General features: G+C 48.9%; 1 protein-coding gene across 6 annotated transcripts in view; it reads left to right on the top strand.

Annotated features, from left to right (window-relative positions):
• The window catches only part of PAK1 (p21 (RAC1) activated kinase 1), a 110,101-nt gene that overhangs the window by 89,172 nt on the left and 8,336 nt on the right, over positions 1 to 12,593 (top strand). For all 6 annotated transcript variants that reach the window (XM_074572356.1, XM_074572357.1, XM_074572355.1 and 3 more), the window contains 4 exons: positions 2,095 to 2,158; positions 3,052 to 3,100; positions 6,055 to 6,167; positions 12,023 to 12,140. In XM_074572356.1, coding sequence (XP_074428457.1) covers positions 2,095 to 2,158; positions 3,052 to 3,100; positions 6,055 to 6,167; positions 12,023 to 12,140 — 344 coding nt within the window. The remainder of the gene's footprint in view (positions 1 to 2,094; positions 2,159 to 3,051; positions 3,101 to 6,054; positions 6,168 to 12,022; positions 12,141 to 12,593) is intronic.

Genomic DNA, 12,593 nt, shown 5'->3' with positions numbered 1-12,593 from the left:
TCTGGCCTGTGTCAGGCCTCGAGGGAAGGTTTATGAACATTTGTTCAGAAATGCCTGTCCTCGGGGCAGGCAGCGCTGCTTCCGTAATTGTACAGTGCGGCTTATATAGTCACGTTTCTCTTCCCACCCTCCTCTCCAAACACGGGCCGTGTTCCCTTCCTTTACCTCTCTCTGCCCTCAACCCTGTGGGTTTGGCCACTTTCCAGCGGTGTCTGAAAATAGCCTGCTCTTACTCTGCTGGCTACTGGATTTCTTGGCCTAATGACCACGAACGGTTTCTTTGCCAATATACATCTGTTTAGGCTCAGCCCTGGACCCCTGTGAAAGCAGCACCATATGTTGGCAGCTCGAGTGACTTGCAGACACCATCTCAGCTGCAGCTCCGCATCCCTTGATCCTGTTAACCACCCTGGCGCTGTTAGAGAGGAGACTTGCTCCCAGCTGAGCTCTAGGAATCGTTGGCTCTGATTTCTTCAGCCTCAAAAGGGTGCGATTCCTGCCTGCCGTAGGGGTGTTATGAATATCAGTTCATGTTTGCAGGGCGTGTTGCGTTTCAGTGATGCTCCTTTTGTCAGCTCCTCCAGTTTCGTAGAATCATAGAATTGTTAGGGTTGGAAGGGACCTTAAAGATCATCCAGTTCCAACCCCCCTGCCCTGGGCAGGGACACCTCCCACTGGATCAGGTTGCTCAGAGCCCCGTCCAGCCTGGCCTTAAAACCTTCCAGGGATGGGGCTTCCACCACCTCTCTGGGCAACCTATTCCAGTGTCTCACCACCCTCGTGGTGAAGAACTTCTTCCTAACGTCCAGTCTGAATTGTCCCATCTCTAGTTTTAATCCATTCCCTCTAGTCCTACCATTACCCGACAGCCTAAAAAGTCCCTCCCCAGCTTTCTTGTAGGCCCCCTTAAGATACTGGTAGGCCACTATAAGGTCTCCTCGGAGCCTTCTTTTCTCCAGACTGAACCCCTTGAATTTACCCCCTGGCAACCCACCATGCAAGTTGCAGGACTCCAGCGCATCTTCGCAGCCTGTCCTCGTGCTGAGAGTTCCCTCCCGTTGTACAGAAAACATTGTGTTCCTCGTGGATAAGAAATCCAGCCTGAGCCTGAGTGGCCCCTCACCGCCCCAGAGTGTTGCAGAACACCAGGCAAAGTGCTTTTCCCTCCGAGGGATGCAGTGCTACACTGCATCTGGCTGAACAGCCACGTTAGGGGAGAATGAGCTGAGATCGCCTCGGCTTGCTCTCCAGAACCAGAGCAATGCTGCAGTCGCGCGGTAACTGCTGCTAAAAACTGCACTTGACTGTTGGCTTCCTCGAACAGCGGCTGAACGATGCCCAGGCCAGGGGAGGTTTGGCTCTGAAGGGTCTCTCTAGTTTCCCCCCTGAGTCTTGCAGCCCAGTCATTGGGTCAGTAATGGCTACGCTTGTGCCGGTATGTTCTCCCAGAAGTTGTTGTGGTGTAGGGAAATCTTTGGCTAAACTTGCAACAGACTTAGCTCTAAGATGGTGTAGGTGCCCCATCCCTGGAGGTGTTGGACGGGGCATTGAGCAACCTGGTCTAGTGGGAGGTGTCCCTGCCCAGGGCAGGGGGTTGGAACTAGATCATAGAATCATAGAATGGTTCAGGTTGGAAGGGACCTTAAAGATCATCCAGTTCCCAACCCCAGGACATTGCGGTGCAGGAGCATCCCAGATCATCCAGTGCGTTTAAGCTGGGAGTGACTTTAAGTTGCAGGTTTCCAGCAAATAATTGTATTTACACGTGTGAGGGCCATGTGTTCCCATCCTGGGCCTGGCAGTGTGCACTCACCGTCTGCTAGTGAAGATTAAATGTACTTCATGTCTGTGTCCCACCATTTCTGAAGGGAGATACCTGTGGGAGGTACCATGCCGCAGCTGGTACGTGTGGTTATAACCGAGGACTTCCTTGGTGTTCGTGTGCCTCTGGATTTCTGACGAGTGGTTCACGAAGCACAGCAGGTTCTGCTGTGGCCGTGGGGCTGCTCTTAAAGTACAGTTGTTTCTTATATCTGTACAAAAAAGTACTTACAAAATTCTCTTGTGTGTTTGTTTGTTTGTTTGTTTTTGTAGGAAGTATTGTGAGTGTGGGCGATCCGAAAAAGAAGTACACATGTTTTGAGAAGATTGGACAAGGGTTGGTATATGCTCCTTCTCTGTCCTGTACCTTCCCTTACGTTAAGAAGGAAGCACTGAAACCAGGCTAAGTTACTTTGCTGGAAAAGCTGTTGGTGATGCTTTGGAGTTGGTTGTTATTTTGCTTTCTTTTTCTTTTGTATTTTTTGGGGGGTTTTGGTTGTTCTGATGGGTTCCCCACTTTCCTGCTCTTCTCCCTTTCCTGGCAAAGTTTTGAGTCACAGGGACTGGGTTTCTTGCGCGAATGTGTTTTAAAGTAAGAAAATATGTCATTAGATGGTCAGGTTGTTAAATGCAGCTGCAAGCAGGGAAGGAACTGTAAGACAGTCTTCAAATTACAGATTTGTTTTCTGAATTAACTCTCCTTAATGCGGGTGTTGTGCCCCTCTTAGCAAGGTAGGGGGAAAATAGGGGTTGGGGGGAGGCTATAGGGAGGCAAATCAGTGCAATTCACTGAGAGATTTGCGGTCGGCTCTGTGTGCTGAGGCTCACGCTCCCGTTCCCCTCGCTACAAATGCCACGTTTGTTTACTTCAGCGGGTCCTTTCTCCTCTCTAATCACGTTGGGCAGTCTGCAAGCCAGGGCAGTGCAGTCACGCCAGTTGAAATGGGATCAACTCCCGGTCCTACAAGCTGTGTTAAGTCGCTGGTTCAGCAGCAAGGGTTCAGGTGACCATACTGTCCCTTATTAGGAGCTTTGTTGCCCCTAAACTCTCTGGCTTCTGCTCCATTGGCAGCCTTGGCTCAGAAATACTTCGGATTATATTTACTGTGTGAAAAGGAATGGGACTGAGAGCACTTCAAAGGGACAAGTGGGAAGGGGCATGTGTTCAGCTCTCAGCCTTGCTCCGAAGCGCTAATAAGTGTTTCTTTTCCTTTTCTCTCTTTTGTGTAGAGCCTCAGGTACAGTTTACACGGCAATAGATATAGCTACAGGACAGGAGGTAAGTGCTACCAGAACACCACAGCAGTGGATTTTGGATTGTGTGCTAAAAGTTCAAGTTGATGCTACAAAATAAAGACCATCTTTCAAAGGTTCATGACATCTTATTTTTAATGAGGTATTTATTTCCTTACTAACGAGGCACGGTCAAATGGTCTGAGCTGACAACTGGAAAAAATGACTTCCAACGTTTTGATTCCTGAATCATTCTGTATTTGTAAAGAATCTTTCTGTGACCGCAAAGGCCAGAAGCAAACGTTCAGACTGGATGGTTCGTCAGTAGAAGTTTCTCTCTTCATCCCCAGGGTTCCTGCCTGTCCCCATTTAAACTCTTTTATACACCCTCTGCTCCTTTACTACCTGCTACCTTCCTACACTTATACTGGGTGACTTCCATAGAAATCGTTCCTCTCCCACCCTTTGCCCACTCGCTTTCTGCCCTTGAATTGAGAGACAAGGAACGTCTGTCTGTCTTTTTTTCCCCCTCTCCCGAATATTGAAAAGTGCCCTGCATATTGCTTGCATAATAAACTAGGAGTGACGGAGACGCAGCATCTCTGGAAACCATTATTGCTAGGTGGAGGATTTTTACAGAGGAAAGTGTATGCATTATTCCAAATACATTTATGGAAGTCTGCAGCAATGCGTGTCTGCTTTGCATTTATACAACGTCAGGGTTGTCCACCAGCAGATTTCATAACCGTGCTTTTGGATGAAACTCCGTCACCCCCTTTCCCAGATCCTGAAGAATTAATACCGTTTAATTGCAGCCTCTGAGGAAGGGGCGCTGCATTTATTTTGAAACAATGGGAAATTTTCCAGGAGGAGGAAGTCTTTTGATGGTTTTCTGCTTTCTTTCTGGACCCCTCCGTTGACTCACATGGGAATATTTTTGAACCCTTATATTACAGCAGACTTTTAAATCGTTCCCACTACGCTAGTGTGATTGGGCCCTGGATTTTTAAATTTGCGTTCGGCATCGCTGTAACCTTGGCACGTTGTTCCTTTCTGTGAAGCGCCCTGCTACCAATCCTTTGAGCTCAAGGAGCTCAGTGAATGGCAGCACATTTTGGGAACACTGGAAGGAAACTCCTTGATTTTGCGCTGTACGGGAGCCTTGGGCAGCTCCCAGGATTAAGAATACTGAAGATTTTCACCGATGGTGGCACTGGAACAGCCTGCCCAGGGAGGTGGTTGAGTCACCATCTAGATTTGGCACTTCAGGGCATGCTGTAGTGACAGAGATTGTAGGTTTGGGGTTTTTTTGTGTGTGTTTGGTTGGACTCAATGATCTCAAAGGTCCTTTCCAACCATGAAGATTCTATGGTTCTATGATTTAGTATAACTACAGCTGTTTATTTTGTGTCCTAATGCATGGGATGGTCTTAGATAAGGAAAAGGCCCCCATATGCACTTGGACTGTGGGTCTACCTCTGAAGAGGAGTGAGGAAGTACAGGAGCCTCTCTGAAGCTCCCTCAGCATTGGTCTGGGATTTCTTTTATCTGCCTCAAATGCCGTCCCCCTCTTCTTCGTCTTTCGTTCTCCTCTCTGGTCTTGCATAAAGAGCAGCATGGGGTTTTTGTTTTTGTCTTTTTTAGGTGCTGTTTGGCAGCCCTGGTGAATACTGTGGAAAACCAGCATGGTGTCTGTCTGTTCTTGCCTTCTCATGTGTTGGGATTTTTCTATAGTCGCCCCTGCTATAGTATCAAAATGCTAATTGTATCCGTCTATATTGGCACTCCGTGGCTTGTTTCCTTTTAATCCTTGCTTTTGTGAGCTGGAGTTACTGGCTCCCCTCCATTCGCCTAGGCCTCTTTCCCTGCAAGTGGCAGTTTTTGTGAAGGCATAATTACATTTCATTCCCTTTGCCTAAATATTGTCCCAAATACAGTTGGGTCGTAACGTCTGTGGAAGTGTTTCTTCCTCCTGCTGTGCTGAGTGGCCTTATTGATTTGACGGCTTGTCTGAGGGCCAGGTGCTCTCACGAAGTACTGGGAGTGTGGCGAGGCGAGCACGAGTGTTGAAAACACATTGTACCCTCCTGCCTTCTGCGTGTATACCTGCAGAGCAGGTGTCCTGAAGCAGGCAGAAAGCTACAGAGCCAGAGGACTACAACTGACAAATCCGTCCCTGTTGCCCTTCAGTTATGGCCAGGGATAAAGCTGAATCCAGTTCACTTATTTTCAGCCTTTTATCTAAACGCTGGTGATTCTTTCTCCCAGGTTTTGCTGTGACAGAAAGAAATAGAATTACCACCTTGAAGTACTAAGCTCAGGCTACGTTATTTACACCCTCCATGCATGGAGCGTAAATACCACCCTCCAGAGCACGGGCATGGGCTGCCCAGAGAGGTGGGGGAGTCTCTGTCTCTGGAGACATTCCAAACCCACCTGAACATGTTCCTGTGCCACCTGCTCCGGGTGACCCTGCTCTGGCAGGGTGTTGGACTGGGTGATCTCCAGAGGTCCCTTCCAACCCCCACCGTTCTGTGATTCTGCGATGGCCGCCCTGCTGTAGATTTCTAGCAGCAGAAATTTGCACAAGAGCAGAAGAAAAATCACCCAACTTCCAGAAACATCCAATCTAAAAAAAGATTAATAAGAATCCTTTAAGAAATAAAAAGGTTTTGACATATCAGTCCATACGAGAGTAAGGGGATCTCGTCTTTGTTACCAAGAAGCTGTAGATGGAGACGGCTGTCCAGCTGTGACTTAGAGGTTCAGGATGAAAACAGCAATTCCCCTTGTCCCTTTTGGCATTAAGTATCCTCCAGCAGGTGTGGAAACAGACTTGGCTGCAGGAACTCGCAGAGTTACTAAATGGCTGAGCAACCCGCGATGGAAAAAGTGTTTTCCCCCTTCACGTGAATGTGGGACTAAATAATCGACAGTGGTACGGGCAGGTTTCTAGGGGACTCCCGCAATAATGCTTTATTTGGTCTTTCTTCACTGCAGGTTGCAATCAAACAGATGAATTTGCAGCAGCAGCCCAAAAAAGAACTGATTATTAATGAAATCCTTGTGATGAGGGAAAACAAAAACCCCAACATTGTCAACTACTTGGACAGGTATGTCATGACTTGAGGAGTTCACAAAGGGACTGGGGAAGACACTTCCTTGTCACTGTCTTAAGCGATCCCGTCGCAGCTTAATGCAGGGATGGGACAACCTTGCGTTGTTTAATGCATGTGGCCATGTTGGGGTGTGGGTGGCTTGGTGGTCCTTTTCCATATCCCAGGAGAAACGGGTGTCTGAATGGGTTTTAGCAGGGTATCTGGGCTCGCTTTAGAGATGCTGGCAGCAAAGACAGTAGCAGTTTGCTGTCGGGACTCTGTTTTTCAGCTCTCTGCTTTCCAAATTTGACACAACAAGCCATTTCCTTCCTGCTGCTAGTGAAGAAATACAAATAGTTTGAACTGTGCTATTTGTATTTTCTTTCCTCTTCCTCTGCTTTTCTCTACCACTGAGCAATGCCGACATTCTGCTTGCGGAGGAGCAAACTGCTTCCAGGGTTAGAGGGTAATCTTGTCCCTGTGTCTGTCCACTGACGTTTTCTGCGCAGTAGCATAAGAGCGACGAAGGTGAATGACATGCGGCACGTAACCAGGCGAGGCTGCTTTCGTTTGGGTGGGAACGAGGGAGAAAAGGAGACCTGGCAGAGACGTAAAAACCCTTTGGAAGACAGAGGGAACAGGGTTAATCCCTGCTCAAAGCTGGGCTTTGGGGGGGCTCATACACATGCCGTGGCACTCCCGCTCAGCCTTGGGTATGTTACGTCCATGTGGGACAGCTCGTCCTTGAATCCCCACTTCTTACTGCAAGAGCTGCACCTAATAGCTTATCTGTGTACAGACCTGCTCTGCTTGAGCTGATGTCCCTCGGACTGTGACAATAACAGAGCAGAAACAAGCAGCACGGAGGCTGCTGCGCTGAGGGTGAACTGGTTTTAAAATAAACACGTAGCTGTGAAAATTCTGGTCACTGTAGCTCAAGCCCCTTTGTTTGCCCAAGTCTGCAAACAAACGTGGCAGTGAGAGCTCTTCCCCCCAGGATGTTAATGCTGTACGTAACGGTGATGGAAGCAGCGCCACCATCACCCGCTGTTTGGAGGTTGGCTGCTTCGGAAAGAGAAATTGGTAAATGTGCTTCTTTGGGGCAGGGAGGTGCCTTGGGAAGCGCGAGAAATTCTTACATCTCCCCTGCTCAGACTCCAGGAAACAGTCGCAAAGCGTCAGCGCTGAAATCTGGGGTGTACCGAAAGCCCAACGGGCAAAAGCGTTGCACGGTGGCTTGAATTCATCATCAACGTAACATCGACGCGTTGCGTCGAGGCTGGTGTCGTTCACCTTATGTTGAAGATAGAGGTAGTTCCAGTCGAGCTGCAGCAGGATTTTCAGTCTGCTGCACTCGTGTCAGAATCCATCTGTCCTGGGGAACTGCAGGTTTGGCTTATTGTAGGGTGAAGAGTGCCCAGAGCTGCAGGTTTTAATCTTGGCAGCTCATTTTTTTTGGGAAGCTGCAATGGAGGGATGTGACCTAGAATCTGTTTTGGAAATGTGAGAGCGTGTTTGCACACTTGTTTGCTCTGCATGTATAATAAAATCTTATCAGCTCTTTCTTTAACAGATTTCTTTAACAGGCTTTTAACGTCTTCGCCAAAAAAAGTACTTCTTGTGTACTGCAGCATCAGTTGCGATGCTGAGTTTATACGGTGCTGCGTCCTGTGCGTGGCTGTAAAGAGCTGCCGTGTTGAAGGGACAGAAAGTTTGCTCCTGAAACTTTGTGGAAGGGGTGCGGGCACGGGGGAGCGGTGCTGGGCAGACGCCCTCTTCTTAGGAAGAGCAGAAGGATATTACCCGTGTGAAATGAAACAAGCGGTAAAGAAGAGTTACGAATTGCATCTGGGCTGCAACTCTTTGTTTCTCCCGCCTGATTAGAGGCTTTGTTTTGGCAAAACCGTTTGAGAGGCACATTCTTCCCATTGGAGAGGGCATCGCTGAGTACATGCACTTGCCTCGTCTACCCAGCCCATCCCAGCTGTAAGGTCCTGCTCTCTTGTTCAAACTTCCAGCAACAAAAGCTGCTGCTTTTTGTCCTCCGCTTTCTCTCGCTAATCTTTTTCGGAGGGATTAGCTTTTTTGTTTGAGCGCCGCAAATGGACAGAGCGGCAGCGGGGATGAACCCGGGGGTTCTCGTGCCTGTCGTGCCGCTTCAGCTCTGCAACTGCAGGATCCTGTTGCTGGGGAGCTGCGTCCCTCCTGCCTGGCCTTAATGTCCCTGTCGGCTTCCTGAGCGCTGAATGAAGCTGATATTTGAACGCCGCTTGCTGGCGTCTGCCTGCTGCTGTCGCGGAAGGAAGGACGAGGAAGGATGCGTGTGCCACTGTGCGACCTGGTTTCTTTTTTGCGGTTCTGTTTTTGACGGCCTCTCCCCTCCTGAGTCCCTCATGGGAGCTGCAAGGTAGTCATCGGTATAAACCACCTCTCTTGCTTCTTTTTGCCTCGGCTCCTGCCCTTACGCAGAGGTTTCCTGTGCTTTATTCCCTCTTACCTGCATGACCTACTTGCTCGTGGTTAAGAGGTCTGGCGGCTTTACTGTCATCCCAAAACAAGCATCGCTGTGGAAGTAGTGCATTTATGCTTCAGACGGCTTTTCTGCCACAGTGTAAGTGACCAGTGTTGCACAAAGATGTGCTGTGGCGCTTAAAATAACGACATAGCCAAATTCAGCTGTATTTAAGAGCTGAAATAAGAAGCATCCAGCTCTGAAGACGGTGACACTAGTTTTCCTGTGCAGACAAGCAGCCACTTGTGCTGAGTTACCTTCTCGAGGTGCCAATTTCTTTCTACTGCATGAAAGAAGCCCTCAGAGCCCTGCTTGTAAACTCAGCCATGTCAACACGGGTATCAGATGCTCATTGTTAGGCAAAAAAACAACTCCTGCCCTTTGGTTTCTTTCCTTCCGGAGAACTCTCCTTAACCTAATATACCCTGCAAATCCTCACTTTAAGCGGTAGCCGCTGTTCCCCTCACCCCAACCCCAAATTCAGCTGGGGCTTGGAAGGACAACGAATAAAGCTGAAGATGTCCGACAGTCATGCTACGAGAAAACACTGATTTCTTTCCAGGCTAACTTCATGTTTGCATGTTGGAGGCATGTTACTGATGCAGAAATCTGTAACGAATGATTTCCCTCTTCTGAGCAAAACCAAATTTTATAAAGTTGATCAATCAAAAAGGACTATGACTGACTGCTGCGTGTTTGTGATAGGAAGGGCTTGGTGGACACCTTCCTAAGGTATCTAAGTGGAAGCTGAGGAACACCTTACAGGAGCAGACATTACCTGCTCTTGCAGAAGGATGAAGAGAAAGCTGTAGACCACCTCTTCCTTCCTCAAAGACTTTAATTAGCTGTTTTTCCTGCCAGCCTTGTTTTGGAAGGTGACTGTGGGTGACAATGTTTGACACCATGCTATGCCCGATGTCACATGGGGAGCAGCACGTAGGTGTATGGACTTCCCGGTGGTGTCTCTGGAACTGCTGAGAGTGTGGTTTTGAGGCACACCTCCAGTAGGCAGCTCAGTGACTAGAAGTGGCCTCTGCTGCAGCAAGAGAGCGAAAAAATCCTTGAGACAGCACAACAGTCTTCTGAAATGACATTTGCTCAGTGGCAGCTGGTGGGGAGCCACCATTAATTCCACCTCCCTGCGTGTTATGTCAGATCAATCAATTACTGAGGTGCCTGGGTGTTGGCACACGCCTTTGGCTGCTCATGGCGCAGCTTTGGTTCGCAGTGTGGTTCTTGGCTCGCTCCATCCCTTTTGGCTGCGGAGCGATACCAGCTTGCTCCCAGCATGTGCAGCCTGAGATTGTCACGCAGGAGCGGTGGAGCCCATTCTGCCCCCGTCCTTACCGTCAAGTGGATTTGGGCTGCAGAGGATGCTACTGGTAATGAAGGGAAGCGTTGTGATGTCCAAGGTGATGCTGGTTTGTGGAGAGGGTGCTGATAAAATCTGGAGAGAGCCTGGTTTGGCAGGAGTGATGAAGAAGCAGCAGCAGCACAGGGGAAGGAGGGAAGGGGGTGGATGGAGCGGCTTTCAGAGTCTGTTAGAAGGTAGATGACCCGCAGAGGTGGCAGGAGTACTTCTGAAGGCAGTTCTGCTGCTCCTCCGTCACTCCGAGGGGCTGCTGTGTGGGTGATACTGCTTTTGCTGGCACCTGTGATGCTGGGGAAAAAACTGCCAGTGCATCAGCTTCTCTTCCGTAGTCGAGTTGGAGACGTCTCTGCTCGGGGAGCGTAGCCCTGTGTCCTTGGGCTCTGTAACCTGAAAGAGACACCAGGCACTGTCTCCCTACATAGTCTTCAGCATCACCAAACCAAGATACCATCTTTGTCTCCAATATTAAAAGCTCTCCATAACTGAAACACTTTGGTCACACAGCTCACACTACACTTCTTGTTTTAGGGGAGTTTTTTCGTCAGCTCAGGTGTAGGCAGTGTGTCCTTTTGGGGTCAAAGCGTACCTCCTCCCCACTCCTGTGATGTCTCACACATCTCTGTCTGCTTTCACAGAACCACAGAATGGTGCCTTCCAAGGAACTTTCTCTTCCAAGGGATCAACTTTCCATGCCAAGTTGAGCTTAACTTGTTTCTCCTTCACTGTTACCTTCTAGCTCATTGTTCTCTAGAACCTGTCCTGCTTTTTGCCGTTGGCTCTCAGCAAACTCACTACTCATTCTTCAGTAGGATCAGCGTTCCAGAGCAAAGCAAACGTCTGCTTGCTGAACTCTAATGCCTGCAGAAGCTTTTAGTTAGATTCTCAGCCCTCTCTCTTGACTCATCCGTCTGCTCCCTTTGAAAATGGGCTGCAAAGGTGGGTTTTCAAGCTGATGATTCCTTCCTTCAGGAATGTGTCATCCTGATGGATCTGTCATGGAAGATTGTGTTGATGTTTTTCCAGATGGGCCCAAAAAGGCAGAAGTGGCTGGTGGTTTGGGTTTGTTGTTTGGATTTTTTAAAAATGAGTTAATGCTGAAGTCTTCATCTCGGGTCTTCTGCTTTTAGACATGAGCACACACCCTCCCGGCAGAGAAGAAAATCCCAAATGGCTGAGAAAACTCATCCCCACCTCAGGTGTCTCCTCCCCTATGGGAGTTCCTATGGGTCTTTTTGGACTAGCCCTGCCCTTTTGGGCTTTCCTTTTTTATTTTAAGTCTCTAGAATTGCTATGGCATCCAGCAAGATGTTCTCATTAGCCCTGATGAACGGTTCTGAATTTTTCAGACAAAATCCCAAATTAGTTTGGTAGCGTAAAACAGGGTCGAGGGGATTTTCAAATGCGTGATGCTTAAAGAAAAGTGTTCTTTCTGGGTTGTTCGCGGGCGGCTATCCGTCGTGTCTCCCAGGATCGTCCCTGGGCCTAGGCGAAGTGGGTGGTTGCTTTGGACAGCAGGATGCCAGCGGTGATGAAGCAGCTCCCAGCCACCTCTTCTGATGCAAGGGTCCTCAAAAGCCATGCTGGGTGCCAAATGTCTGGGCTGCACCCCAGGTATTGGACCCCATCCGTGACTAGTAGCTCTTCTTCTCTCCCAGCGGCAGCAGGAGTTGTAAGGTTGGATCTCCATCTTAGTCTGGGCCCTTTCCATGGCAGAAAAAACTCAGCCTGTCTTTTACGGCCCAGAAGCTTGTAGCCTGCTCTTCCATCGACTTTCTGCACTCATCCTTCCCTCTGCTCATTCAAGTTGTGGTCCCATGTACAGAAAGCACCACGAGTACCTGGTGCCCCAGCACTGTTGGATACACTGCTCAAGCCTCATGGTTTCTCTGCACTTCTAAGACAGCTTTAAAACCCAGTGCATTCTGGATAGGCGAAAAGTGGCATGCTCATAATTCCTGATTTTAAAATCTGGTTTTGGCTCTTCAGTTACCTTGTAGGAGAAGAGCTCTGGGTGGTCATGGAGTATTTGGCTGGAGGCTCCCTAACAGATGTCGTGACAGAGACCTGCATGGACGAAGGACAGATCGCAGCTGTGTGCCGAGAGGTAAAGCGGCACTCGCGCTCCAAGGGAGCTGTGATTGGGAAGGGGTCACGGGCTTTCCACGACCTGTCGCTGGCTCCACAGGAATAGCTGTCTCCAGCTTCTGTAACGCAACGGTCACCCTTTCAGAGGATGAATTTCGTCTGGGAGGTTGCAGCATACAATCCCAATGCAAGCCTAATATAATTCACCCTACTGCACTCACTGGAGTGCAAAATGGGGTTGGAATCCCCCTGGTTATGCCTGTTCTCCAGGTCTTTTGGGACTAACTTGCCCTCCTAGGGCCTGCTGATCCCAGTGGGATATCTCTCTGTAGCCCTGCACATACTGAATATGTGAAAGACTCCAGGACACTAAGCCCTTGCTGCTCAAAATGCGTGTTGTTAGAGCCCGTTAGTTGGCTAATTGCGACTGGTGAATAATTTCATGCACAGTAAGAATATCTCCGTTATTTTT

Source organism: Larus michahellis, chromosome 1 (assembly GCF_964199755.1).
Source record: "Larus michahellis chromosome 1, bLarMic1.1, whole genome shotgun sequence".
In the NCBI taxonomy this organism is placed as follows: Eukaryota; Metazoa; Chordata; class Aves; order Charadriiformes; family Laridae; genus Larus; species Larus michahellis.
The sequence above is the reverse complement of the archived record's forward strand: the minus strand, read 5'-3'. Positions and strand labels throughout refer to the sequence as shown.